At 43.1% G+C, this 27,267-nt stretch overlaps 1 protein-coding gene across 1 annotated transcript; it reads right to left on the bottom strand.

Moving 5' to 3' along the window:
* Window positions 1–493: 493 nt before the first annotated feature.
* Window positions 494–25,290, bottom strand: PXDC1 (PX domain containing 1). Its single transcript, XM_026114913.2, has 5 exons — window positions 24,743–25,290; window positions 11,876–11,967; window positions 11,475–11,592; window positions 7,413–7,524; window positions 494–2,133 (listed from the first exon to the last, which is right to left on the bottom strand). The coding sequence occupies exons 1-5, from the start codon at window positions 24,996–24,998 to the stop codon at window positions 2,016–2,018; spliced, it is 696 nt and encodes a 231-aa protein (XP_025970698.2). The 5' UTR covers window positions 24,999–25,290; the 3' UTR covers window positions 494–2,015.
* Between the last annotated feature and the right edge of the window lie 1,977 nt (window positions 25,291–27,267).

Genomic DNA, 27,267 nt, shown 5'->3' with positions numbered 1-27,267 from the left:
TGTTTCTACCCCACCACAGTTCAATGAAAGCACAGACAGTTAAGAGTTAAAACTGATGCGATTAAAAAAAACAAACAAAACCCCATACAGCTCCAATTCAAGAGGCTGCTCAGAAAGTCTCTGCGTGAGTAACAAGGACATTTCCCATTCTATTCTGCAAGTTTAATATATTAAGAATATGCTTTATTCTCCAAAAGCCTAAGTGCCAGGTTTAATTTCACTCACAGTTGTGAAAATTAAGGATTCCTCTATGAAACTTAGTGGTATTAAACCATATAGACCTAGACACAAGATCAGCAGTCATGCCAAGAGGTTTCACACAAGTATACACCATATCTGTAGTATGGGCAGCACACAGAGCCCAGAAAGAACTGCGAAAACTCAAATATGTTTCCAAAACTACTGAAGAAAGAAAGAGGATATGGCATGGTTGGGGAAGGGTCCTCAAAGAAAAATAAATAGAAGTCACTGTTTCAAGCTGCAGAGAATATACTGAAGGTGAGTAATATTTTATTTCATTAAAATATATTTTAAAAACATACTGTGTAAAAGAATTAGGATTCTCAATAATTTATTATTTACATTAGCAAATCCTGTTTGTTATTCTACAGATAGGAATGAAAGTCTGCAGAAGGAAGGGAACTGTACCAACTGCTTCAGGCCCAAGCAAAGCCCGTGTACAAAGAAATAAGTCCAAAATCCCTTCCCATTTCAATCCTTTCAAATTCATTTTTGCAATTAGATCACAAAAAGCTCAATGAAAGGTCATGATGTTGAGTGCTGAGCACTTGCAATCTGAGCTGGGAGTTCAGAGCACTCAGCAAGAGACCCCCCCAGAAGAGATGTTAATGTTGCACTACTCAGTAGTAAAGAGACTGCAGGGTCCAATCCCGCTCTTGCTCCTGCTGGCCTAACTCCACTGAAATCAATGGAATTACATGACCATGAAGCACGCATCCAGCCTGACAGGCATTTCTCAGAAAGCTAGACACACGCCTTGAGCCAGGTTAGCAAGGCAGAGAGTGTTTTTCCTACCATTGTAGACACACTGTAGCTTATCATTCATTTTCAGTCCAAACACATTATAAATCTCATTGGCTTCCTCCCCATCCTCTGGGGAGGAATACACACAGGGAATTCTCTCTCTGATGTAAACAACTGTAAGCATCTTTCCCATTTTCTTATCCACATGACAAAATTCATATCCAAGTGCCTGTTATAGCCTGCACTGTTCTTAGTAGGGCAGTTCAGCTTTCCCATCAGCTTCTCCAGAACTCTGAAATCATTTGGGTACCCAAATATTATGCACAGTCCATTGCAATGCCAGCTGCTGTCTGCTTTACTATTTCAGGAAAAGGTGGTCATCTCTCCAGTGATTATACAAGAGCCCATGACTAAAAGAAGTAAAGCAGTCAGTTCATGTGTTCCGTTTCCTGGAGGCACTCAATGGTATTTCTGACATCTCATGTAAGGCACCAGTCATCTGGTAGCTGAGCAAAAAGTGACCTGCCAGACCTGTGTTAAGAAATTGCAGAGGGAACTGACAAAATTCAGCTGTTTTGTTCCATCTTCTCACTTACACAGCATAAAAAGTGTGGTCACTACATCCTGGGAAGTTTCTGGTGGCGTCCTAAAAGATGAAGCCTCAACTTGCACTGCAAGTCAAGAAGCATGGCCAACAGCAAACTACAGTACAAGTTTTGACAGCTGTTTCTGAGTGGCAGTTGCCATGGACATTTTATAGATTTTCTTGAGCCCCAGAGGCCACTGCTGCCTTGCTTTCAAGGAAAGGGAGTTTGTTGTCAGCAGTGAAGCAGTTACCTCCTTATATGATGTCTCCTTAAAACACAGTGAAAGCCAGACCACAAAACCGCCTTTGTGGCATCCTTGATGCAACTTCTCCACTGTTGGTCTTGCCTGTGCAACCTTATTCACAGAGCTGCAACACTGGAGACAGCAGGGCCTATGGACAAAGAGGTTAGCTGGATGCTAGTGGAGGGGGTTCCCAAGAAGCCTCAGTCCAGAATATCAGTTTCAAATGGGACCAGGTGGTAGTAGGTCAGATTGGTGACATAAGCTGTTGGATCATCACTGTCTTCTAGCTCTGAGGTAAAGTCACTAACACTTTCGAACCTAAGGAGAAAACAACAGAAAAAAGGCATTATGTTCATTTTCAAAATCTGAGTCAAAGAAATAGGAAGACAAGAACTGGGGAGAGGGAAAAGGCTAGAATATCTGAAGACTGATCCTTGGAAACTTTGAGAATAGATACTTGTGAGGGGACCATTTAGAAAAAGGGCTGCAGGCAAGGATGCTTCTGTTAGAATCCCAAGTTAAAGTTTGAGTAAACATAACATATGGACTTGATTCACACCACAGCAGTGTTGCAGTAGAAGTATTTCTAATGCTGATTTGTAGCTTCAACTTTGTGAAGCTGAGTTTGCAAGACAAAGATAGTCTCAACTCTTTTTGCAAAGCTTCAGTGTCTCTCTCATCCCCTCTCTTGGCAGCTTGGAACACAAACGCATACCACAAGTTATCAGAAAGGTCCATGCAGATCAACTCTGAATCACAAAGCTATAGTGCATCTAACATCAGCCTACATTATGCTAAGGTAATCCACTGCAGACATCAGCAATGGCATCTACTGCCACTTTTGTAAAACAGGACATGATACTTATGAGAAGGTAGAGAAATAAATGGAAATGATTGCTCTCCATGCCCTTAAATAAACAGCAAACCATCTAACTCAGAAATGAATAAGCCAAACAGTTTGTTTTCAGTAAAACATGATGGCTATTCCTTTTTAAACCTGTGCTAAAACATAGCTGCATGGCAGACCAGGAGGGTAAGTTCTCCATCTCTTTCATTAGTAGTCTCTAGTAAAAGGGACTTCTGTGGCACTTTTCTAGTATGACAGTGACTGTTCACAGCACTTGTCATTATAATGCCTGAACTTCATATCTCATGACACCTGGTTACCACATTGATTTGAAGATGACCTGGATCAAGAACATTATCAATTCATTTTCATTCCCTAAGGCTCTCCTCCTACTAATAAAAGAATGATTTCCTAGGACACAGCTTCTCTTGTCAGGCAATTCTGGATACCTCTAAAAGATTTTTTATGAATCTAGAGGAGCTTTCACTGTGGTATCTGGACAACTTCACAGAAAGTATTCAGAGCTGATTCCATCCAGCTCCACACCACACACACATGTATATAAACAAACCATAGGACTATGAGAACCATGGTTTATACCAGTATAACATCTTCTCCTGTCTTCAGAGTTACTAGTGATGAAGGAAGCAAGCAGTAAGTGAGCTATGGAAAAGTGAGTCACGCAACTGAGGTCCACATTCTTCCATTTCGTTCTCACAGTATTTGGCAGCAGCACAAAATGCCTCTGTTCCCAGACAAAAGCAGAACGGAAACTGCCTTTGTCTTGAGTTTGAACTCAGAACTCTCACCCTTTCACTTTATAGATACTGTCTCTGCATTTGGCTTTTGTACAAGGCCAAATGTTTAACACAAATGGGAAACAATGACTACAGTATCCTTCCTACAGATCCTTGTTGTCCTCCCCATGGCATGAGATTTAGCTTTTGACAACCAGAGACCATCCAAATATAAAAAACACTTCCAAATTTAGTTTCACTTGTTTGAGTGTTTTCCTCTTCATTTCCTAACTCTTGTGTTATAACCAGAATTTTTGCAAGGATTTCCCCACTGTCTCACTCCCACTCACAACCAGAAGGCATCAACTCATTGAAACATACACTTTCTTCAGTAATACATAATCCAGTTTCAAGGAGGCTAGAATTTCTAGTATAAGAAAACATCTTTCTTTGTCCCAGAGAGCCTAGCAGTTAAAGGCAATCATTTCAGGCCAACGTTTAAATCTCTGTTCCGCTCAATCAGGTAATGGACTTGAAGAACTGTCCAATTTTTTTCTCTCACATTCTGTAATATTTTGAAAGATCTTGGATTCATTCTCATATAGATTGAGAAAAAAAACTGAAACTGAAAAACAGCACAAGATGGAAAAATAATTTCTAACCTGACTCTGACTATAGGACATGTCCTTTTAGGGATGTATTTTCTAATATCTTTTTAGGCTGACATACTTCAATTTTCAGAATAGCAGGCAGACAGATGAAGATTTAAAATTTTGTTTAAAATTGCATCTCATCTTCACATGAAATAGTCAGACTCCTGCAGTAAGGAAACTGCAGACATCCTCCTACCTCCACCCCAGACAACCCTAAAAATCAGGTAGAAGTATTGCAAGTTACTGGATAGCATGGTCTATACATTCTGCAATGTATAGACACAGCTCTGTCTCTTTTCCACAGTCCTTCCTGGTCCTTCTCAGCTCAACTATGAGGACCACAGCACATTTTGAACAGCACATTTTGAACAGAAATCTAAGGATTTTCTCCTGCAATGCCCTGGCCTCGCTATTTACTCCCAAAGTACCTTGACGAATACACTGTCGTTAATGAGGTCCTACTTACTGTGCTGCAGGATAACTGTTCTTCCTCAGTTTCACTCCAATACATTAGAGTTACTGTTCACATTTGCCAGGAAGAAGAGAAAAACAAGGTACACAGACACTAATGCTCCTCAGGAGCACAACTCACAGGAATAACCCCAGTGTAAACACAGTGTGAAACAACAGGGCAGTTCCTCTCATCAGCCTATGTAAGAGCAGTATCTGAGAACTCCTTCCATCTACAGCTAAGACTGTGGTGGCCCCACAGCAGCATCTTCTTTTCCTGTCAAGACTAGGACTTTGTTTTCCTGGAAACATTCTGTAGCTAACTGCACCATCTCCCTTCTGCTCTTTGGCATCTCCATCCACTCAAATCTCTCCTACGGAATGCAAGATGCTTGCAACAACAGCAGCACTGACCTGAAAACACACATTTAGTACTGGAGTGAATTTGGAAAAAAAAAAAAAAAAAAAAAAAAAAAAAAGCGCAGTGTGTCCAGCTCCACAGCCTTTGCTGCCTATTGCTGGCCTAGAAGACAGAAGTGAAAACAGTCCTGAGATGGGAAGGCACCTGCCTGTAACAAAACCAAAGCATAAGTTAGAGTGCTTTTTTTTTTTTTTTTAAATCTTTCCTTTTAAAAGGACTGCAGAACTCTAGAACCATATATAAAGGACCATTTCTGCCAGATTGAGGTTGAGCACACTGGTTTTACCATATTTTGCAACAGTACAGTGTACTTTAGGACACGATGCAACAAGTACTACCAGATAAAATGAGAGAGAAAATGAAGGGAACAGAAAGCAACCCCTTCAGAATAAGCAACCCCAATTTGCAAAAAATGCTACACCTTCTTTTGTAACAAGTATCAGACTTTCCATCTCACAGACAGTTCAATATATAGCACTGCCGGCAATCCAACAGCTAGTCAGTGCAGCAAGGCTTTAGGGAAACGAATGCTACCTCCTGAAGTTCCAGGTGATTCTCTCCAAAAAAATACAGGTTTGCTTTGCAAAACATCTGACTCTAGTACATGTGCAGCCAAAACCTACAAGTCATACAGAGCTTAATGTTGCTGAAAGGAAAAAGTTCCCAACTGAGGATATACAAGTCCACAAGGAATTAACTCTATTTTCAGAACAGAAAACACCAATCCAGTAAATCCAATTTTACAGAGACCAAAAAAGAACTGCATAGGATTTTGAAAGATTTAAAACTTCCTTTCTCAGTTGCTAACCTACGTTTTAAAGCAACAATATAGAAAATTTTTGCTTTTGAAAAAAGTTCAATCTTTACAAAACAGCTGCTCTACACCACTGCCATTACTTGCCAGCTATGAAATACACCTACAGGAAGGGCAAATAAAGGGCACCATGTACAACAGACATTTGAAATTTATTCATTTCTTGATTGTCCCCTGAAGTTACAATACACACGCATGAAGCCAGGCTGTTATCCCAGATTTATTTCTTCCACTGCAGTTTCTGGGAAATCATGCCTACCATACAGATTTTCATGGATTTACTTTATGATATCCACACCTTCTGGCCTTAATATACTCTGACTCCCAGTATAGAACAGATAGTGGAACAACAATTAGATGACAGCAGTTTCTAATCCCCAACCAGTGAGTTTTGCTTGGGCTGGAGCAGATTTTTAAAATCAAGGCTGTTGTTGGTTTGGGTTTTTTGTTGTTTTGTTTGTTTTAATCAAAACTTTCTGAAATAATCAAAAGGAGACAGAGAAAAAACAGACCCCTTTCCTTGGTAATCTGCTCCAATGGCTTATTACTCTCAGCACTAACACATGATCCGCTATGAACTATGTCAACTTTCCAGAAACCGGCCTTGTAGAATTTCTTCCAGCGTATCACTACAGTCTTGTGTTAAACCCCTGTTAGCAAGATCTAGGTTCACAACAGTAAGTGATAAAACCCTGGTTCTTTTAAAAGTTAATAGAAAGACTTCACACAATTACAGTGGGGCCAAAGCTGCACTCCAGCCTCTGACAAAATCCTGTTAAATTCTAAACCTTTCTGCAAACTGGCAATGATCATATTTCAAGTATGGCAAGACAGAGTTTTATGTTGAAAGATCAAACTCCAGACAGCTTTTATTGCCATTTCCATCATTCTAACTGCCCTAATGACAGAGTAGGTCAATGTTTCTCATTAAAATTATGTAAATGTTTAGTTACCTGAAACACATTGACACTATTAAAGCAAAATATCAATCACTTGCCATGACAGATATCTGTAGGAGCCGATTTCTGTGAATAACCATTTGTCAACATACTCACTGACTTAAGACCTACATAAAAGCCTTACTGGTTACAGGTCTCTGACCCCAGAGTACTTATGTATATAAGGAGGTAGAATTTACAATAAGACTAGCCTAACTTCTCTCTCCTTAATGCAATACACATGCTTCACCATGTCACAGCACGTTGAAGCATCAGAGCAGCTGTCTAGCTTCCTTTGATTAAGTTCAGGCCTGTGTTCCCCCTCTGAGGATGGTGTTTTGCTTCCCAAACAAATTATTTCCATTTAAGTAAGATATTCCATTTGAAAGGTTGTTTTGGGTTTCCACACTTGGGCTCAAGGGAGCTCTCATCACAATCATGAGAGAAAGAAAAAAATTCCTGCAGTGTAACTCTCACCTGACAGGATCCGTACGACAGCCACAGCGTTTTCCATACAGACAGGACCATGTTCCTCAGGGTCACTAATTTTCACTGCAGCGATTTTATCCATTTTAATAGAGAGAGTATTGAAGCCTTAGCTAGCAGGCCCTTTAACCAGTCAGAATGACCACTGCACCAATCTTGCTCTTATACAGAGATTAACATTTTGCTAGGGAAAAAGAAAGCTATAGTATATTTTAAGCTGAGCAAATCAGTCATGAACAAACTATACTTACAAGTGTTCTGCTGAATCTATGTCCAGGTGCTTTTCTTTTCCATTGGGTATACTGTCGTCAATGACTATTGTTTCAGTGTTTGCTAAACAAAATCCATTCGATCGCATGATTTCTGTGGGGAAAAGAAAGGAAAAAAAAAGATTTAAATGCTGGAAGTCCAAAAGGTTCTGTAAAAAAAGCTGGACAATAAGTGTATATCGTATGTAAATGACATGGTTATGAACAGGGATGTGCACATGACATTGGAAATCTGTACAGGATTGCTGAAATGAAGAGTTGGGCCCACACCCTGGTTTCATAGCTTTTTACATTTGCAATCTGCCAGATCTTAAACAATTTTATTTGCATCATCAATTCATGATGTAGAGACCACATTGTGGAATATATCTTGCCATTGAAGCAAAGTCCCATTAATGGCAGTGGCAAAATTCCTATCACCTTTAGCAGAATGGCAGCCGGTCCATAAAGTTGCAGTCCTTCACTTCTCTTAATTGTGTTTTTCCTAGATGGATATCCCAGGCTTAAGCCAATTAAGCAAAAACCAAAAAGACAGAAAAAATGAAATACAAACTTACCTTCCAAGTTATTTCAATCACCATCTTTAAAAAAAGGTAAAACAATGTCTTCTTCTACATCGCTTTCAACTTGATCTACTTCTTTCTCACAGTGTAAAATGCCATCAGTCCAGCATAGCTAAATTTTACAGCTATTTTTACTGACTTACTACCAAGGGGAGATTTTTTGCCTAAAAATAGTACTTGATGTGAATAAGAAGTTAATCCCAGTCTGTATGACAAGGGAAGGCAAACAAGGCAAACAGTAAAAATTTCTTCTGGTCACACAACCTCCCATGAATGCTAGGGCCAACACAAAGTTAACATATTTCTCAATTTAAACCAGCCCTGACTTAAGTAGGATGATTCATGATTTTGCCTCAAAGTAAGAGGACCCTGTGTTATATCCGTGCATTATCAGCACAAACAAAAGGAAACTATTCTGTGACAGAAAATCTAGTAGGCACAAAAGGTAAGTATGGGTAATCCCTAAGACCTTGTCCCAGACAGACAAATTTCAACAATACAGTTCAAATAACATGGGAGTAAGGATGGAGGAGAAAGAAGGGAGGCAATTTTTAAGTGCACATTTACATATTCCTATATAAAGGTAAAACCAGAACTCACTTCCATGTTTCTGTTGAAAAAGTGATCTTTGACTTTCAGTCTGTATTTTATTGCAGCCCACTTTAACAGAGTATGTGTGGGGATGGTAAAAACATTGAATCACAGGAGAATCACACTTCACTCATGACTCATCCTGAACCAACATCATACAACAGAACAAGATTTACACCATAAATTCAAACTCAGCTTTCATCTAAGAGAGGGGTCCCTTTCTCCCTTCCCCATCACCCATCACTCTGGGCAGGACCGTGTGGGGGACAATTTGTTGTTTTAGAGAACACAAAACAGTTTTACTGTTATTCTGATTCTGCAGGTCACCTAGAAAGCTGCACCATGACCAACATAAATGCCACAATGCTTTCCTAGTGTCCTTGATACAACCTAAGAACAGCATTTCAGTGCAGTGTGAACTGCTTCAGGAGTTAACATTTACTGCCATCTACTGACACCACTGCCAGACACTGAAGCTATTTCCAGTGTGCAACATTCAGGTGAGCCAAATATCAATTGCCATCAGATTTCAGTCTATGTTTTCAAATTCTTTATGGTAACCACTTAAATGATAAAGCTAATTATCACAAGATGCTTTTGGATTGCTGTACAGGTAGGAAAGAAATCTTCCCCCAATTAATTAGGTATGACACATCTATTAAAATCAATTTAGGATTAAAACAAAACATGTTATTGCTTGGCTAGGATGGTTTCCACAGCTTCTCTACATACAGGCTAACATGAGGGTTCTCTTTGCTACTAGCCTCTGCCTACCAGTCCGACACCCTCACACTGTATTTACAGATTTATCGTGGTCATCTTCTATCTGCCATAACCACCACACCGTATACTCAGTCATGCACCACAGAGTATGTGTAACTGAGGGGGGGGGTACATCTCTTCACAAAAATTAAATGAAACCCTTCAAAACAGCAAAAAAAGTCAAACCAGACCAATGTTGCAATTTCTAACCAACACAACTCCAAAGATATCTTTCTTGATATTTGCCTGCTTTCAAAAGGAGCAATGTATCAGATGATAGTAGCCAGGCTTTTAAACACTTTTTATAGCATATAGTTTGAGGGCACTTCATTTCATAACTGGCAGCCCCTGTTATCAGAGTAGCAACACATTTCACATGGAAACCACTGAATACATCCTTGAGGTTTGGTGCTGAGAACACATTCAGGCATTTAGAAGCACAGTGAGTAAACCACGTTCAGCCTTTGCCTTCGGAAGAATGACGCTAAGAACCTGCATGTGAGAAATTTTACTTGTAATTTCTACATTAACTCGGACATCATCCAAACCTCTCTAGTCACAGATGGGGCAAGACCTTTGCAGTAGGGCACTGGGGGCTCTTCTTTACAGACACTGTGCTCGTGGCAGCCTGCACTCACACGGAGCCCTACAAGAAGGCACACAGCCCATGGGCTGGCTAGACCGCTCTTCTCACTAACACTCTGTATTAAAAAGTACATTTCCAAATAGTTACTAGTGGGCTAGCATGCCCTTTACAATCTAATTTAAAAAATAGCTGTTTAACACTACTAAAGATGACTAGCTTGCTTAGAATTAGAGCTCAGGATCGGCTACAAAAATCTACCCCGTGGGTAAGATCGATCCTTAAGACACAACAGTTATATCTTTAGTATGTAAGCATACTGGCTGGCCATTAACCAATATACCATTAGTATCTATGAAAAATGACCTGTATTTCTTGCTAAACACTTTATGCGCCTCTGAGGACAATGTTGCATTTCACTCTCTGAAATAACTCTCTTCTGTTGACACCACTCTCTTCTGTTACAGCCACACCATGGGATAACTCAGAGACTGCAAGCTCTTAAGAAGTCTGAAGTTCCTTTTAAGCCCAAAGGAAACTTTTCAATATAGAAATACAAAACTAGGCACATCAGAAGTCCACACACCCGCTAGCAATGGTCAGTAGTGGATTCAGAGGGGAAGGACTAAAATAGTGCAAGTATAGTATAAAACTGCTCTCCAGTATACCCGCCAGCAATCTGTGGCTTAGAAACTTCCAGAGTCTCTGCCTGTGACAGCCCTCAATGCACATTTCTTCCATTTACTTGTCTAATTCCATTTTGAAGTCATTTATACTTTTGATTCCACAATATACTGTTCTGTTACTTAACTGCTCTGTATGACAACAAAACAAAACTGTAACTTTTCTTTTGTTTAATGGCCGTTGTCTGACAACGTTAATGGATAACCTATAGTTCTTGTGTTTTGAGGTGTACGGGGCAATGGACTCTTGCCATTCAGTTTTACATACTTCCATCATACCCCCCAACTCTGTCATCTCTTCTCAAAGCTGAAGTGTCCTTCTCTATTTAACCTTTTTCATAGAGAAGCTGTTCTTCAGCTCGAAACCTTGTCCTTTATTTGTATTTTTTTTTAATTCTATTATATCCTTTCTGAGATGGAGACACCAGAAGAGCACACTGTATTCAAGATGGGGAAGGCTGTGCTCCTTTCATCTTTTGTTCTCCTCTCCTTTCCTAATAATGTCTAATATCCTAACTGCTGTTTATGATCTCTGCTTGGCATTGAGCTTACATTTACATAAACCTGTATCAATAACCTCAAAATCTGTTTCCTGAGTGGTAATAGCACTATCGTGTGTGACTATAGTGAGGATTGCATTTTCCCCATGTCCACTTGTTTGCATTTATCAGCCTTGAATTTCATCTGCCATTTTATTGCCTGAATGTGTGCTGAATAGTTTGTCATGGCTAACTGTACATTCTCTACTATAAAGCAGACCATCTTTTGAATTGCTGGTAGAGAAGGAATGCGGAAAACAAAAAATAAAGCAATTTCCATCACTTAATTCTTGTGTCCATTGTACAAAGCTAACCACTCTTACCTGATATTTTAACCGGGCTTTGAAAGCTTGGCTGAATTTTATGGACATTGTCATTCTTTAGGACTTGATCCAATGGAGATCTCTCAAAGAACGTGAGGACAACTTCAGATCTTGAATACTTAAAAAGAGACAAAGAAACAGACATCTGTTTTTAACCAACAGTTTTCTTTGTTCATTTCCTCCTTTCCAACTCTTCTTACTAGGATAGAAAGACTTATCACAAGCAACTGCCTGGACCTATGATTACACAGACCTGGCACTCAGCACTTCAAGTTATTCAGTAAACTGCTGCTTCTTTCAGAGTCTGGTGAAGCCCATCACTTTCTAATCTTCATGAGAGTGCATTTCACCATCAAGGAGGAGTCAGAAGCTGGGCTGAACATGGAGCTGGGCATACTCACCTTCCATGGCATGTTTATTATGGTCTTCAGAAGCTTTTCCACTTCATTAAGCCTAGCTTCTATATCGTGCGCTTCTTTTATTGTGATGAGTCCTAGACACAAAGTAAACAGATCGTGAGCAAAGACAAAAACACACTTTCATGTGCACATACACATCAGCAGCCAGAAGCAGCTGCTCAAGAAGACATGGAACAACCTGAAACATCACACCTCCCAGAAATAAATCTTTTAACCCATACTGATGATAAACCATGTACCCCAAACTAAGGCGGGCATATTTATAAGCATGGATGCAGGCCTGGCACAAATTCATCTGTTTGTGATCATATCTAGGAGCTGCAAGACAAGCAGAAGCAGAGCCACCTACTCCCTCACCCACAGCTGTACTACACAGCATTCCCAGCAATGATAATCCCACAGCAATGATAATCAAACTGTTTTCTGCTTCCAAAAGCCATGATTCATCCCTTTTCTGTCAGTAAAAAGCAAAAAAACCCACCAAAAAACACAACCCACAGATAAGAGGAAAAGACTAAACACAAGCTAAACAAAAGACTTCAAGAACAGTCTTGTATTTCTCTGAATGTAAACTCCAGTGGGCAAAGGATGATTTCTCAGTACCATGTTCTTCAAGTGCAAAACAAAGTTTTGGGGTTTGTTTGTCTTTAAAAAAAAAAAAATCACAGAATTATCACAGAGCTGCAGAAGGGATTATAATGCAAATTTTACAGGACAATGCAGTACAATGCTTCTAGTTTTGAAGAGCTCAATATGGGGAACTGCTACTGTAATACTGTATTTCATATGTATAATTTGCAAGAAATCTGTAACTTCACTCTCCTCTAAGAGATTTACGGAGATGTAACACAGGCTATATGCATATACAGGTAATACGAGGAGAACCTAGCCTCAAAGCCTCCTATCCCTCTAATGCCCTTCTAAATAGATGCCCCTCTAAATAATGCCCCTCTGCATTTGTGTGGCTTTTCCAAGCAACAGCACACATGCATGAACATTTAACAAGCTTCATTATTGGAAAAAAAAAAATCCAAACAGCTGGAGAAGACGACAACCAATAAATCAAAACGGTCTAAATAAAAATCAAAACTAAAAATCTGTAAAAGAGCCTCTGAGAAACCATTTCAATATACTAAAACTGTAAGTGCTGAACTCTTCTCAGAGCACTGCTTTAAGTGCATCGGCACCTCCCTGCGTAAAAGGTGAATGTACAGCTGTGAAACACACAAAATGTGGGGGGAAAAAATGACAAAATGTTTCAGTCTCCACAAATTCTTACTGTTTGTTACTTCTGTGACACAAGCACATACAAACTTTCCAGACAAAGGTGTGACTTTTAAGCTGTCAGCTTTCCTCCCATTACAGCTTTAAATAAAAGCAGAGATTGTCTCCAAAGCAACCAGGTTTATTTGACTGCTGTCCCACACAAAAATAGTCTTGCTGTGCAGGCTTTTCTACAAGTCCCTCATTTTGCCTTCTTTTGCCAGCTTCATTACCACTTCTTCCTCTCATACACCTCTTCTGGCAGGAGACCAGAGCACACCAACAAGCATATAAGCAAGGTAGCAGGGTGTCCTTCTTTTGCCTGGTGCATACCACAGTTGAGTAGCTTTGCATGGAAATTCTCTGAAATAATGGGCCAACTGATACAGACTGCATTAGCTGGGGTTTGCCTTGGCATTATAGACCTGAATCATAGTCTGGTGCCCTTCATCTTCCTAACTATTGGGCATGAGCAGGCTTGGGTGTGACTGCTTCACCCCTCCACAAATACATTCCCATCCCACATCAGAACGAGCTTCAAACCTTTCAAAGTGTTTTCATCTTCCCAGAAAAAGCTGCCAAACTCCTCACAGCTCAGGCACCCACCTACGATGTCAAAAACATGCTGTCGCTCTGCCATAGCCCACATCAGAGACACCCAAGCTAACCACTGCGGTGCCAGCTACTGCAGAGTGCCTCTGCTTCTCCTGCTGGTCTTGCTCCAGTTTGTTCAAATACTGAAATATTCAGTGAAGAAGCTTCTGGACTGCGGCTCCCATGTTCCAGACAAACACCCTCACCACTGACCCACCAGGCAGGGATTTGGCACTAAACTGCTTTCTCTCAAATCCACCCTGGACCTCAGACCTTTTCCCAAATTAACATGTGTTGTTGAAACTAGTATTTTACAAGGAAGAAGGGTACTTTCAACCAAACAAATATATTCAGAGCAGCAAAGAAAAAGACCAAGAAAAAGCCCCCACCTCACCAACAACACTGAGCTCTCGTACTATGGAAAAACTGCCAGGCAGTTAAGGTTTTCTCTCACTAGTAATCAGGGAAAGCATCCGCAGCTCCACATGGCCTTTTTATATTTTAGCAAGAGAAAGTCAGACAAGACCATCAGTCTGTGGCATTTTCACAGATCACCCAGTAGGAGGTTTTATAGCTTCTTGTATTCACGAGGAATTTCCACCCCTTGATACTGCTCTTTCTAGCTCTTGGAAAGCAACCAGTCATGCAAACCCTCACTCCTACTTGGAAGCTGTCACAGAAAACATGTAACATCTGACACAATAAAAACTGTTTCTTACTGAAACTTTTAGTAATATCAGAAACAAAAGGCAGACAGCGTAGGAAGAAGAGTAAGTGATACATCTGCCTGGACAAATTCCCATGTACACGCATAATGATTACAGAAGCACAGCTTTGGGGTGTAAAGCTGATGACCTTACACAATTAGTCACCGGGAATTCAGTTTGGTTGGGTTAAAGCCTTCCTCTTTATACTTCTAACAATCCACATACATGGAAACCGCTTGACTATTTATTATATTAATATTATATATTATAAACATATTTATACATATATATGTAAGCCCTGCAATTTCTTCCACAATAGCTACAAAGTTTGTAAGGCCCTTATTTATCATCATTTAAGAGTCTGTAACAGTTAACAGATGCCCTCGTGGTTACCAGTTAGTCATAGGCTATGATCCAACAACTCATGAGACTGCTAACAACCCAGCCTCTGCCCTAACCCATGCAAGACACTGCCTGCCTACCCAGCAAGGAGCATCGGAGGCCCTCGGCCCCTCGTTTTGCTCTCTTTCAGCACTTGCTAACTGGTTGCTGTTATCAACCACAACAACATATATGTGCACAAGTAACACTGCAGTTTCACAAGGTGAAGTCTCCAGTGGCAATACTGGTTTCAGGCGCTCTCAGCCTTCCCTGCTGCTCATTTCCTCTCTTGCACCACAACACTCCACTCCCTCTGCTTTGCCAGCATAATTAGTTTAGCAGCAGGGAATACCTCAAACTGGTATTGTCAAAGATTTTACCTCAGAAAACCCCAGCCTTAGCAGGGGAAGCAAGACTGCAGGCTAGGATGCCTGCTTTGAACCCCTTTCTCACCCAGGCACTACAATTGCACCCAGGCTTTCCATCTCTACTACCCATACTTTCCAACAGCTGGCTCATACGCAGGGGCTACTCTTCATGGGGTTTTCTCCACCACCTGTCATCTTTTTTCTGTACAGGATCTTTGATGAGGTGAGGAAAAAGAAAAAGGAAAAAAAAAAAGCCAGAGACTTGCGTAGGATCTCCTGACACTGCAACGCCTGGATAAATAGCCGTGACACACATGCCAGCTGACTCTGTAGACAAACAGTCCATCACTTCCACAATTCGTTAATCCTGACATGCCAGCACGACAGGCTGGATGCATCCAGAGTGTACTGGATTTACTGCACATGCACTGGCCACATGCATAGCATTTGTTTGGCAGGTATGATGGGTCCTGAAGCCTTTGTCTCCCCGCGCATGGGCCATAAATACGTGCCTATCTTTCCACTGGGGCTTGTAGACCCCAGAAACTCTTATTCAGACAGTTAGCCCTAAAAGTAAAGATGCTAATAAAACAACTAGTAGCCAGGAACCAGTTGTGCTTTCTTCCACATGTTCAGTCATGCAATAGAGCTGAGTGCAGAGCTGGGAAATCTCTTAGTGAGGTCATGGTGAAATGCTGTTCTCATGCCTTTTTCTCTGCCCTGGCTGCTGTCTGACTGCTAATTGAAAACATGTGCAAACTCCTCCCAGGCAAACTTTGCTGTCCGTCTTGTTACACGTACTGTGCTTGGACAATTAACTATCATTTCAAGTAATTTAAATGCTATAAACACCTATGTTTATAGGGCTTGAGGTAAACTGGAGCCCCTCTGGCTCCTTCTTTACCACAAGACCTTTTGCCAAATACCACAGACTTCTAAGATTTCTTCACTCTGAGCACAAGGGAGCCTACATGCTGGGTCACGGGAGGGACACCATAGGAGCACTGTGTAAACGGGGGTGGTGCTTGCTTATATCTGGGATATTTGCTTTTAGCAGGCTTCTGCTGTGCACACAACTCCCATAGCCAATGAGCTAATTTTAAGAAAGAAGGAGAAAATCCCTTTGACATCTCTGGCTTTTCCTGACTGAGAGCCCCGAGTAGATTCCTTCAGGCTGGATGAATAGGATTTGCCCACAGTTTGAGACCAGGCATACATAGCAACTTCACACATAGCAACGCATCTCTGGAAAAACACAGCACAAACAGCAACACAGGTCTGCAGAGTCCTTCCTGCTCTGGGACCCCTGTGCCAGAGACAGCTGCAGGAGAATCGGAGATCAGGCAACCAGCTGTGTACCTGGCAGGCTGGGTCATGGCATGGGAGAGAGGCCCCGAGCTGAAAATGAGCAAGAAATGAGCTCAGAGGAGGAGAATAAACTAGGAGCCAACTATTGATGTCAACGCACAAGCCTTGATAGGTCTGCAATATTACTACCATGTGAGCCACCAAATCTGCAACTAATGACAATTTGGCAATCACATGCTTTGACACTGTATGCTTTTACTAAATGAAGGGAGACAGGAATTGGAGCGCATGCCCCATGGCTTGTAATGAAATCAGTGCAATCTTGATGACCGATGTCCATGACGAGCAAATTGTTTCAATAATCCTCTAGTGTCTTCCAAGGAAGAGTAAGTTCATGCCTAAGTCAAGTATGTCTCACACACCATCTCTTGATGATGACACAAAGGAGTCTGTTTTTCTAGTGCTATGTTGCTATTTGTAAGTTGCTAGGTATACACAACCTCAAACTGTGGGCAAACCCTGTTCCTCCAGTCTGAAGGACTCTGATTGAGACTCTCAGTTGGAAGAGGAACAAAAAATGCGAAGAGATCTCTTACTTTCTCAAAATTAATTCAATAACTATGTGCTGAGGCTAAGGTGTCCTTTCTGGAGATAGGTGCAAGATGGAGTGGAGTTACTATTAAATGCAATGTACTGTAATATGTATATGAAGATTAAAATATTGAATTGAGCGCTCCTCACCTAATCCTGTCTTCATGCCCTAAGAGGAAGCCCACAGAATAGATACCAAAGTGAAAAAAGGAACAGCTGATAAATCCAGGAAGAAATCTTACCACATTTTGCTAATTCCATACTACAAGAAGGATTTAAGGCCTATAGATTCGTATCTTGAGGCCATCCTCACCCCTTTGCACAAGTCCATGAGAGGCAATTAGGGATTTCAGATCTTCAGGAAGACACATAAGCTGTCTTGCACAGATGACTGCTACTCTACTCTCTCTCTTGACCATACGCCATATGACTTCAGTAGGTGATATGTCCCTTTTCCCCAGTTCCATTATTCATTAACACAGCCATGCTCAACCTTTTTTTTTTTTCCCCTCTAAACCTTGTACCCTCATCCCTCCTTCTTCCCCTCAGCTATGTTCTAACACATGTGCACACATGCACGGCTCAGGATGAGGATGCAACAATAGTGGGAAGATTCCAGCCATAAGAAGGGATACACAAAATCACAGAATAATGAATACTGGAAGGGAGGTCAGGTTGTCATCTAGTTCAGTCCCTCCCTCAGAGGAGGGCCAACATCAAAATCAGGCTGCTTGGGGCCTTGTCCAGTCAAATTCTGAATATCCCAAGGATGGAGATTCCACAATATAATGCAGAAACTGAAGCTACTGAGCTGGGACATGGATGATGGCTGAAAGGTGGCAGCTTACCTCAATCATTCCTCCTATTTTACTCCTCTGCATTGCTTCCCATTTCCTCCCCTCTGCTGAACTGAGCTCTTTTCAATACCATTTCAGCTACCATCTGTCCCTGCTTCATGGCCACGTTGCCCCTCTCCTCCCAGCAGGTGCCCTAGTAACATCCCTTCCTTCCCACAGACATACGTTCCCTGAACCTTGCTGTCTGCAAACTACTGCATTAGCAATCTTAGACTGGACTCTTAGGAGGACAAAACAGCTCCCACCTATTACTGCTTTGCCTCTGCATGGACAAGAGGAGGATCTAAAAGGTTGTTACAAGGACAAAGGACATCTAAAGGTAGGAAATCCAAAAAACAGCAGTTGAGAAAACTTGTTTTCTTCAATAATTCTGCAACACCACAGGAACTCCTTAAGTCCAAAAACTGAAAAGATCCAGAGAAGGACAGATAATTACAGACAATAAGGGATATCAGATCTCTAACTACTAGAGATCACATCATCACTTTTCTGTTCTCTGCCAGTTATTTACGCTGTCTTCTGGAACATCTGGTTCTCATCACTAGAGATAGGATCCTAGAGCTAGCTATGGCACTAGTTTGGTGACTCTGGCTCCAGCAAATCCCCTTTGATGTCTCTTATTCTATGATATTAGGATGTCTCCTAATTCTGTGACACCCCTCTCTTGGGGCAGATATACTTGCCCTTTCCCCTCATGGGGAAATCCATCCATCCATCTCTTGTGCCCCTACAGTCCCTTAGCCATTACAAATGGTTTATTATTCATGCAATATCACTAACAGGACCTGTCTTGGTGGCATTCCCTAGGAAAAAGCTACAAGAGTATGACAGCTGAAAAGACAGGTAGAGGGTATGGATTTTTGAAGTTTGTTGTATGTTGTGCTGGCCTTCTTAAACTTGATTGTTGAGGGAGATATTAGGGACAGAAGTAAAAATAAGATGAAAGAAGGTACTATTTGTACAACTGTCCAACTGAAATCCCCCAGAGCAGGGATTACAAAGCAGAGTAACCACAGAGTGAAAGGAAGTGACTGTGACTACTTGAACAGTGGCATGCCCAAGTAACCTTACAAAGCACAGGAGGCAAGTTAAAAGCAAACAAGTCCAGGCCTTCAGCTGATGGACATGCATTATTAGTTATGGGACCTCCTAGGAGCTCTCCAGGGCAATGGCACTTCCCAGTGACAGCATTTGACAGACTTTCCCAGCACAGATCCCTGTTTTGATGTCTGATGAGCCACAAGAAACAGAAATATGTCAAAGAAGCACAAGATAAAAGTGAACAAAACAGTCAGAGCCTGACGAAAAATGAAAGCTCCTAAAACCATTTTTAGTGATGGTTTGTTAACAGCTGAGAACTATCAGGAAAGAAATAATCTCACTTCCTTTCCTCTCCACCAAAATCCTCCCAGACATGTTGCCTCAGTCCATCACAGAAAGACAGTTTGTGCCAATCATTATAATGACAGAGAGAGCTTCATTTATCTTCAGCGTTATAGATGAACCATGAAACTCAACCAATAGAAAAAAAAATCCAGAAACCCCAAACTTAATTTCAGTTATACAGTACTGCTAGAGTCTGATAACTAAGAGCTGCATCCTTTGTCCGTCAGACAGCAGCTCTGAGCAAGCTCCACTAATGAACTGTTGACAACAGCAACAATGAAAAGAGCACAATAGATGTAGTGTATTTATCTTATTGTCACAGCACTGAAACAGCTGCTGTCTGTGGAAAACACTATGTTGCTTCTGTGGAGCTCCCTCTTCTCATAAATCCAACTCCCACATGGTCTTGTAAACAACAACAACAACGGTATAATGCAGCATATATAATAAGTTATGAATACAACATTCACAGCAAACCGTGCAAAAAACACAGTGTTCCTGGGCTGAATCTTTTCTTTAGGAACTGCCTTCTGCTTCATGCAAGTCCTCCAAGCTGCAGCCCAGGAGGAGCTGCCCATGTGCTTCCTGGTGCACAGCAACTCTGACACAGAAAACAGCTGATCATCTGCTTCCCACATGAGGCAACCAAGCTGGAGGGCAGACACAATCCACAGAGCTACAGTTTAGCATTAGTCATCTGTGAAAGACTGCTTAGGGTTTGCTACAGGTGAAGAGTAAATTCCTCTATGCCATGAGACAAGCTACAGATGCAAAGTTTCTACAGAAAAACTCCACTGCCACTGACTAACTTTTATGGGCTGAAAGAGGTTGAGAGCCAGCACAGCAGAAGATAATAGAAAAGTTCTCATGAGCCATGGGTAATCGGGGGTGCCAGCAGGCTGGGGAGAGAAACCTGAAGGCAAGAAAAGGGAACAGAAAGCAGTTCAGGGAAAGCAAATGGAGAAACAGCCAGAGATTAAAAATAACAAAAAGGAGAAAGAGGAAAGAAAACAACACAAAACAAAACTCAGAACAGAATGAGTCATGGGAGGGAGAGAAAGAAGGAAACGGGAGGGAAAGAGCAGTTTGGAAAAAGAGGTCTCATCTAGTAAAATAACCCTGTAGGACTGAAGCGAATTTCTGATTTGATAGCTCAGGGTATCTGAGCAGGATCAGGCGCTACATGGAGGCACAACACAAACAGCCATACTGGAAGAGCATCTGAGCTTCCAAAAGGCAATATAACCTTAGTATCAGACAGTGAAATCCTAGCAGACTAGTATTGTCAGAAAACACCCTACCAACTCTAAGGGCAAAATTTTGAGAGGTTTCTAATGAGCTCTTCTGGCTTCATTGTTAAGCATTCAAGGATCTGATCCTGCCTACACTGAAGTAAGAGGCAGGCATTTGACTGCATGGCTTGGATCAAGTTCTAGGATAAATCTTAACCAAGAACTCCTTAGAAGTAATATTTAACAGGAGAAATAAAAATGAGAACTTTTCCAGGTTTATATTTCATTTCCAGTATCTACTGGGCCTATTGCAACTATTTCCAAATCACCAAATTTAAGTCAGCCCTAGGTCCATACTGCTGCCTTTCTCATGAAGAGTTATTTAAATACAAAAGTAATTCATTTCGAAGATACAGGCAAATAGACAGATGAGTAACAGGCTGCATTCTAGCTCTGTTAATAGTGAACTAGCCTGTGTTTTTCTGTGATCCTCTTTTGTGCATTTGCCTAGGCCAAGGGATGGGCACATTTCAGATACAAATAAAATACTAGCAAGTTACTGTAACATCACAGTGAATCATACTTAATCACCCTGCAGGTATGCACATATCTAACCTTGTTTACCAACTTAGTATTAAGATGCTTTGTGTTGTTGAATGTCCTTGGCCTTTAGCATCATAATACATTCCAGATGCACATATGAAGTGCACTTTGCCATGTGCTGTTATCACTTATCCAAGACAAGAGCTGACATGAACATGTCACAAGACATGTGAAAGCCATACTCTGCTGAAACCAACAATAATGGCAACAACCAATTATTACTAATATTGCTGGCATATTAAAAAAAGTTCATCTTAAGAAGTTAATAACATCAAATAGCTCAAGCTTTCACTCCTCAAACATATCCCTTAAATGTTACATACTGTAGTTTGACTAAACTGTAGGAAATTCTAGTTGCTTTAATGCTACTTAAGCAAATCTGCAGGAACTTTGGATTCCTTCAATGCAATGCAAATTTGGTTTGCAATGTTTTACCACTTCCTCCAGATAAAAGGCACAACTAATATTCAGCTACTGTCAGAAAGCCTAAGATAAACATGCACACACATACGTATATACATATATATGTATAAGAATATTCACACACAGAAGTATATGACTGAATGCTAAGACACACAAGAGTGTGAGTTTGTCAGGTGTTTTTGTTGGGCTAAATACACTGAGCTTTAGTGTGGGCAGCAGGACCTCTGCTGTAAAAGAGAACATGAAGAAATCATATTCACCCCAAAAGTTTTCTAAAGATAGGACATGCTCCATGCAATCCTTACTTATAGCCAAAGCCTTGCTTAGATGTCATTTGGTTAAATGAGATTTTTATGTATCCACTATAAGGCTGCAGCCAGTCATCTCAAAATGCTGGTATGATGAAATATTCTCTACGCAGAGAAGCACATTCATGTCCCACTCCTGCAAAATAAACTTTCTTTAGAGCAGCTTAATTCTAAACAGAGTACTATTGACACTGTGAATTGCACTGTAATTACTTAGAAACTACTCCTGACTTTTATTCCATCTCTGTTGTAAGGTTAACCCCCACCTCCTAACTATCTCCTTATATTAGGTTTCAATTTCTCAAATCCTGGACTGATGCTTTGCTCATTCAGATTCTAATGAAGTCAGTATGTCTATTCCTGGAGATAAGGATAAGGGAAGGTTACTGGCTCAAGGTTTTATGCAGGAATTGAGTCTAGCAGGAGGATGCTTAGTGTTTCCAGCTGTACATGCGCAAATAGTGTGTGTTACCTGGGACTGTCAAGTAGAGCTACCAGTATTCCAGTGCAGTGTGCATCCGGCTCCATCTGCACAAACCTCACAGATACACGAAAACAGTTTAATATTTTGCAAAAGCTGCAACACATTCTGAGGCGGGGGAGGAACCGCGCTGACTGGTGACACTGAGGAATGTGAATGGCTTTAGGAAGTGCAGGGCCTCCTCTGCCTTGAGCAATGGCGAGGAAGCAAGCTGGGAGGAGCAGGAGACCAGGGCCAACAAGGACCCAGTTACTGAGCAGAGTCTGTCTCTGGCAAGACTCAGCACACACACCAGCTTTGCTCCCAAACTACTTTTCAAAAGCCCAGAAAGCCAATAAGTGCAAGCACTACTTGTGCTCTGGGAAGTCAAATTTTAGTGATCCTGGCAGTTGTGCCCTGCTGTTCTGGACCCACTGGACACCCTCTAAAGCAAAGGCCCAGGCACCACATACACTTGCTGCTTAGAATTTACTGCCACTCATCATTACTAAAAATCAAGCCCAGGGTACTTTAGTTTGGGTACCCACAACGCATAATAAATTTTCCCTGTATTTTAGACCCCTGCTCAGCAATCTAATTGCTTGAGTCGCAGAGACGTGGCACAAGCACTTATTGACTGGCACGCAACAGAGCTGAGAGGTGGGAGCAGGGGGATCTGCAGAGGAAGACACAGGACTCCTCCAGCTCCGGCCTGCACCCAGGTGGGGGTGACAGTCGCCCTTGGGCACACAGCTCCTCAAACTTGCCCAACACTCCACCCCAGACGAGCAGCAGATCCTGGGCTGCCATTCCCCTGAAGCAGTGTATTCCTGCTGTCTGCAGAGGGCACTCAGGGCTTGCAAGTGTTAGCAGAATTCACCGAGCATCAGCTGAGAGGAGATGCCACATCCAAGGAATGAGAATGAGCAAGAGCAACACAAATGAGGCATTTTCCATTACCAGCGGGTGAAAGGACGGTGACTCCTATGACCACAGAGCACAGTGGAAAGCAGACAAAAAAAGAGACCCCAGGAGAGGTTAACAATTTGATAGGACAAAAGAAAAAAGCAGTTGCAAGTGACAGAGCCCACAAGACACGTCTCACTTTAAATACCTGTCCAGAACCACACTTGGCAAGTTAAGCTGGGAGACACCCTCTCAACGCTACCTTTCATCTCAAGGCACAGAGTCTGCTTCCACAAAAGTAAGACTCAGAAATAAATCCAGTGGATTTACATCAGTATGAAGGGCAGAGAATCAACCCCTAGAATTTCAAAACCCAGTCCCTTTGTGAAGGGGTTCACATTTGCAAGGTTTAAAGAGAAACTGAGAGCAGCAGAGAACTTCCCATTCTCTCAGAGAAAAATGTACACAACATATTGGCTTCCCCCACTCCCCTTTAATCAACTTATTTATGTGGTTACTCAGACAAGTGGGGAGACTGGAAATGATAAGCACACATCAGTAAGCAGATGCTCCACACCACCTCACATGCTTGAAATATTTTAGAACAAAACACATAAAATGAACCTAAAATAAAATCCCCCAAACGCCAAACAAATTAAAACCAAAAATCCCAGAAAGATTAACAGGTACATTCTGCTTCTGCACAGATGAGCCTGAGTATGGGTGACATCCCTTAAATTTGGTTAATCCACTTCAGAAGCTAAAAAAGGAGTATGGCTTTAACTGCTGGTGCAATGCCCCTGTTTTCAAGAAAGTTATGCAAGGAATTATTTCAGTTCCCTGAGTTGCTCCATCCACTAGCAAGCGCCGCAGCTTTTTTTTTTTCCTCCTTGTGGCAAACAACATACCAACATGCAGAGATTTTTCAGCAACAGCACTTCTCCCCCCATCAAAATCCGCCCTTCACACATCCCTGGTGAAGCGTCAGGGGGAGGCCACAGCAAGGGGGGCACTGACAACAAGAAGCCTTCTGACCCCCAAAACGCAGCCTGCACCACAACATCCCCACACAGACGGGGACACCCGGAGGGGGGGGGGGGGTCTGGGCCACTTTCCTGGGGGAACCCCGACTTCACCGCTTCTATGGCGGCTCAGCCCCCCAGACTGCGGGGCAGCCTTTCACCTCCGCTTTGCATTTATCTAAATTAAATAAATAAATAAATAAATAAAAGGCCCCGGGAAGGGCTTCCAAGCCCAAAATGCCTCTGCAGCTTTTCCTGCCTCCCAGCCCGGTGCGGTCCCGCTGGCTCCAGCTGCTCACGGCCCGCTCTCCCCGCGCGGGGCAGGGGGCAGCGCCCCGGCCGCCCCCACCGCGGGGAAAGGCAGCACGCCAGCAAAGCACGCAGAAAACAGAAGAAGAAAAGAAAAAAGCGGGGGCTCGGCCCCCGGGGGCTGCTCAAACCTTGGAGCAAGGGGGACCGGGACAGCTCGGGACGGTCCTCGGGGAAGGAGTCCAGGAGCCGCTTGAAGAGGCGGCCCAGGTCAGAGTAGCTGCGGTGCAGGTAGAGGACGTTGCGGTCCGACCACTCCGTGCGGATCTCGTAAAACTCCTCCTCGTCGCCCCGCCGGCTGATGATGAGCCGCCGGATCCCGTTCACCCAGCAGCCCCGCACGTACATGTTCACCAGCGAGGTGCCCTCAAACACGGCCGAGGCCATCCCGCCGCCGCCGCCGGCGGAGGGCGAAGCGCACCGCCCCGCGCTGCCGCGGCCCCCGCGCCGCTCCCAAGTTAAGAGGAGGAGGAGGAGGAGGAGGAGGAGGAAGGCGGGACGGGGGTGCCACCCGGCCCTGGCCTGCCCGCCGGGGCCGAGCCGCCTCCCGGCGCTGGAGGGAGGGCCCGACGGCGGCGGCCCGCAGACGGCGGCGGCCCGCAGACAGCGGCGGCCCGCGGCCGCTGCTGCCCCTCCCGACGGGCCTCGGGGCCCGGGGCCCCCCCGGGAAGGCGGAGCCTCGGCGGCGCGGGGGGCTGGAGCGGAGCCGAGGGGCGGCTCCGCGGCGCTGCGCCCCCCCGCCCCCACCCCGCCGGCGCCGCCGAGGGGCGGTGGGACCTTGCTCTTCCTTCTCGGGACGATTTCGCCGACGCCACGCACATGACGAAGATTTCCCCACTTCCCCCCCGCCCGTGACTCTAGAAGTTGTTTCTTTCCTTGTCCTTTTTCTTTTTTTTTTAAACTTCCAGCTCGTCCAGCTGAGGAAGGAAGGGAGGGAGAAAAAAAGACAGTTTATCCGCCTCTAGCTGCTTCATGTGAGGCTGTCAGCCCCCAGCACCCTACGCAGCTTAAGGGCAGCGCTCTGTGCCATGAGACAACTACAGGGAGACCCCAGCAGCAGTGTTGACACCTCTGGAGAGAGGTGGCTTGGGCGGGGGGTTGTCCCTCAGAGCAGGGCTGTTCTGCACTTGGAAGCACATCCATTACCAACAGGAAAAGCAGGCGGAAGAGCAGAAGTTGCTGCAGGCTTGGATATGCTTGGCCTTTCCTTAACAGGCCTGTGGGACAACATCCCCGAGGAAGACTGCAGCTGTGTCGCATTCGAGCAGGAGGCCTGCGCTTGCAGACACTTGCCCTCCTTCCGACACAGACCCCAAGCGGTGTCTTAACAGATACAGAGCGGGGCGTGCAGAGAGCTTACCAGGGCTGCCACCAGCCAGCAGCGCCTCAAGCAGTCAAACCCAGTCATCTGTCAAAGCTAGAGAGAGAAGCATTTTACAGCAAGGAAGTGTGGAGGAGACACCTGAATGTGCCCCAGGACTGGCCTCCACTTGCGGGTTGTGGCCTCTGACACTGAGCTTTCTGCTTCACTGGGGCTCGGCTGTGCTGAGAGAATAGGTGGGCGACTTTCCTGGCTCATACAGTGGCTGAGGATGGAAGAGATCCTTCCTGTTTGGGTATTTTTGGGAGGCTGGAATTCACACAGTAACAATTTAGTTACTGTTAACTCAGAAAAATCAGCAGAGGCCAGAGACAAGAGCTCTGTTAGGGATACCAACCAAGTGGTACTGGGAAAACACCCCAGCTCAATCAGCTTGGAGCAGTACAAATAAACACAAGCTGGATGAGGTGGGGGATACACAGAGGCGAAATATCTTTAACAGCTTTTGCAAAGTGCGTGGAATAACTGAATCACACTCTTTTCAATGTATGAGATATTGCTGATGATTGGCTAAGTCATTCTGATGCCTCATGGCACTATGATAAACCAGTTCCAAATCAACAAATAGTATTATGCCCCAATCTCCTTATTCAAATACTTAATTGCATTTTAGTTCACTTTGAAATGCAGTTATACAGTAAGAAAACAAACAACCGAGCCATGTTACTCCAAACAGAAATGCACGTCTGTTTACTGTAGTCCCACTCTACAACACCGGCAGACTTCTCATTAGAGAGATCTCAGTTTTTAAAAACGGGATCATTGATACTGAAGATGTTGAACTGGGACCTGAAGCGTGCAGAACCAATTCCCACCAAACTGACTTTACTGCAAACAGGATTGGGCCTGTAGCTACTATATAGAAGTAAACTAAATAGGCAACCTAAAGGCACGTGCAGAGCAGAGTAATATACCCCAGCATGGAGTGAAGTGTGTGGTAAAGGCCCGCCCACTTCACCTTGGCTCACCACAAAAGGGTTTTCACAACACTGGCATCTCTTGTGTACCAGACATTAGCTGTGCAGAATATTCAATGTAGTTTCACAGGAAAGGAATTGCTGCAAACCTTTGTAGTGTAGGAAGATCTCAACACAGTTCCTTTTGTTCAGGATAGGCCTTTGTAATCTCTCCTTTTGTTCCAGTACGTGGTGGTCTCCTCGGTTCTCCCATGTAAAAACCAAGAAAATATGCCTTCTCTTCTAACAGTCACTGTGGTAATCCAAAATAGCCACACATCCTAAGGAAGTGAAACTTCTAGGAAGAGAACTGCAAGAC

The sequence above is a fragment of the Dromaius novaehollandiae genome, chromosome 2 (assembly GCF_036370855.1).
Source record: "Dromaius novaehollandiae isolate bDroNov1 chromosome 2, bDroNov1.hap1, whole genome shotgun sequence".
NCBI lineage: Eukaryota > Metazoa > Chordata > Aves > Casuariiformes > Dromaiidae > Dromaius > Dromaius novaehollandiae.
Note: the sequence above shows the minus strand (reverse complement) of the source record. Positions and strands in the feature narration are given on the sequence as shown.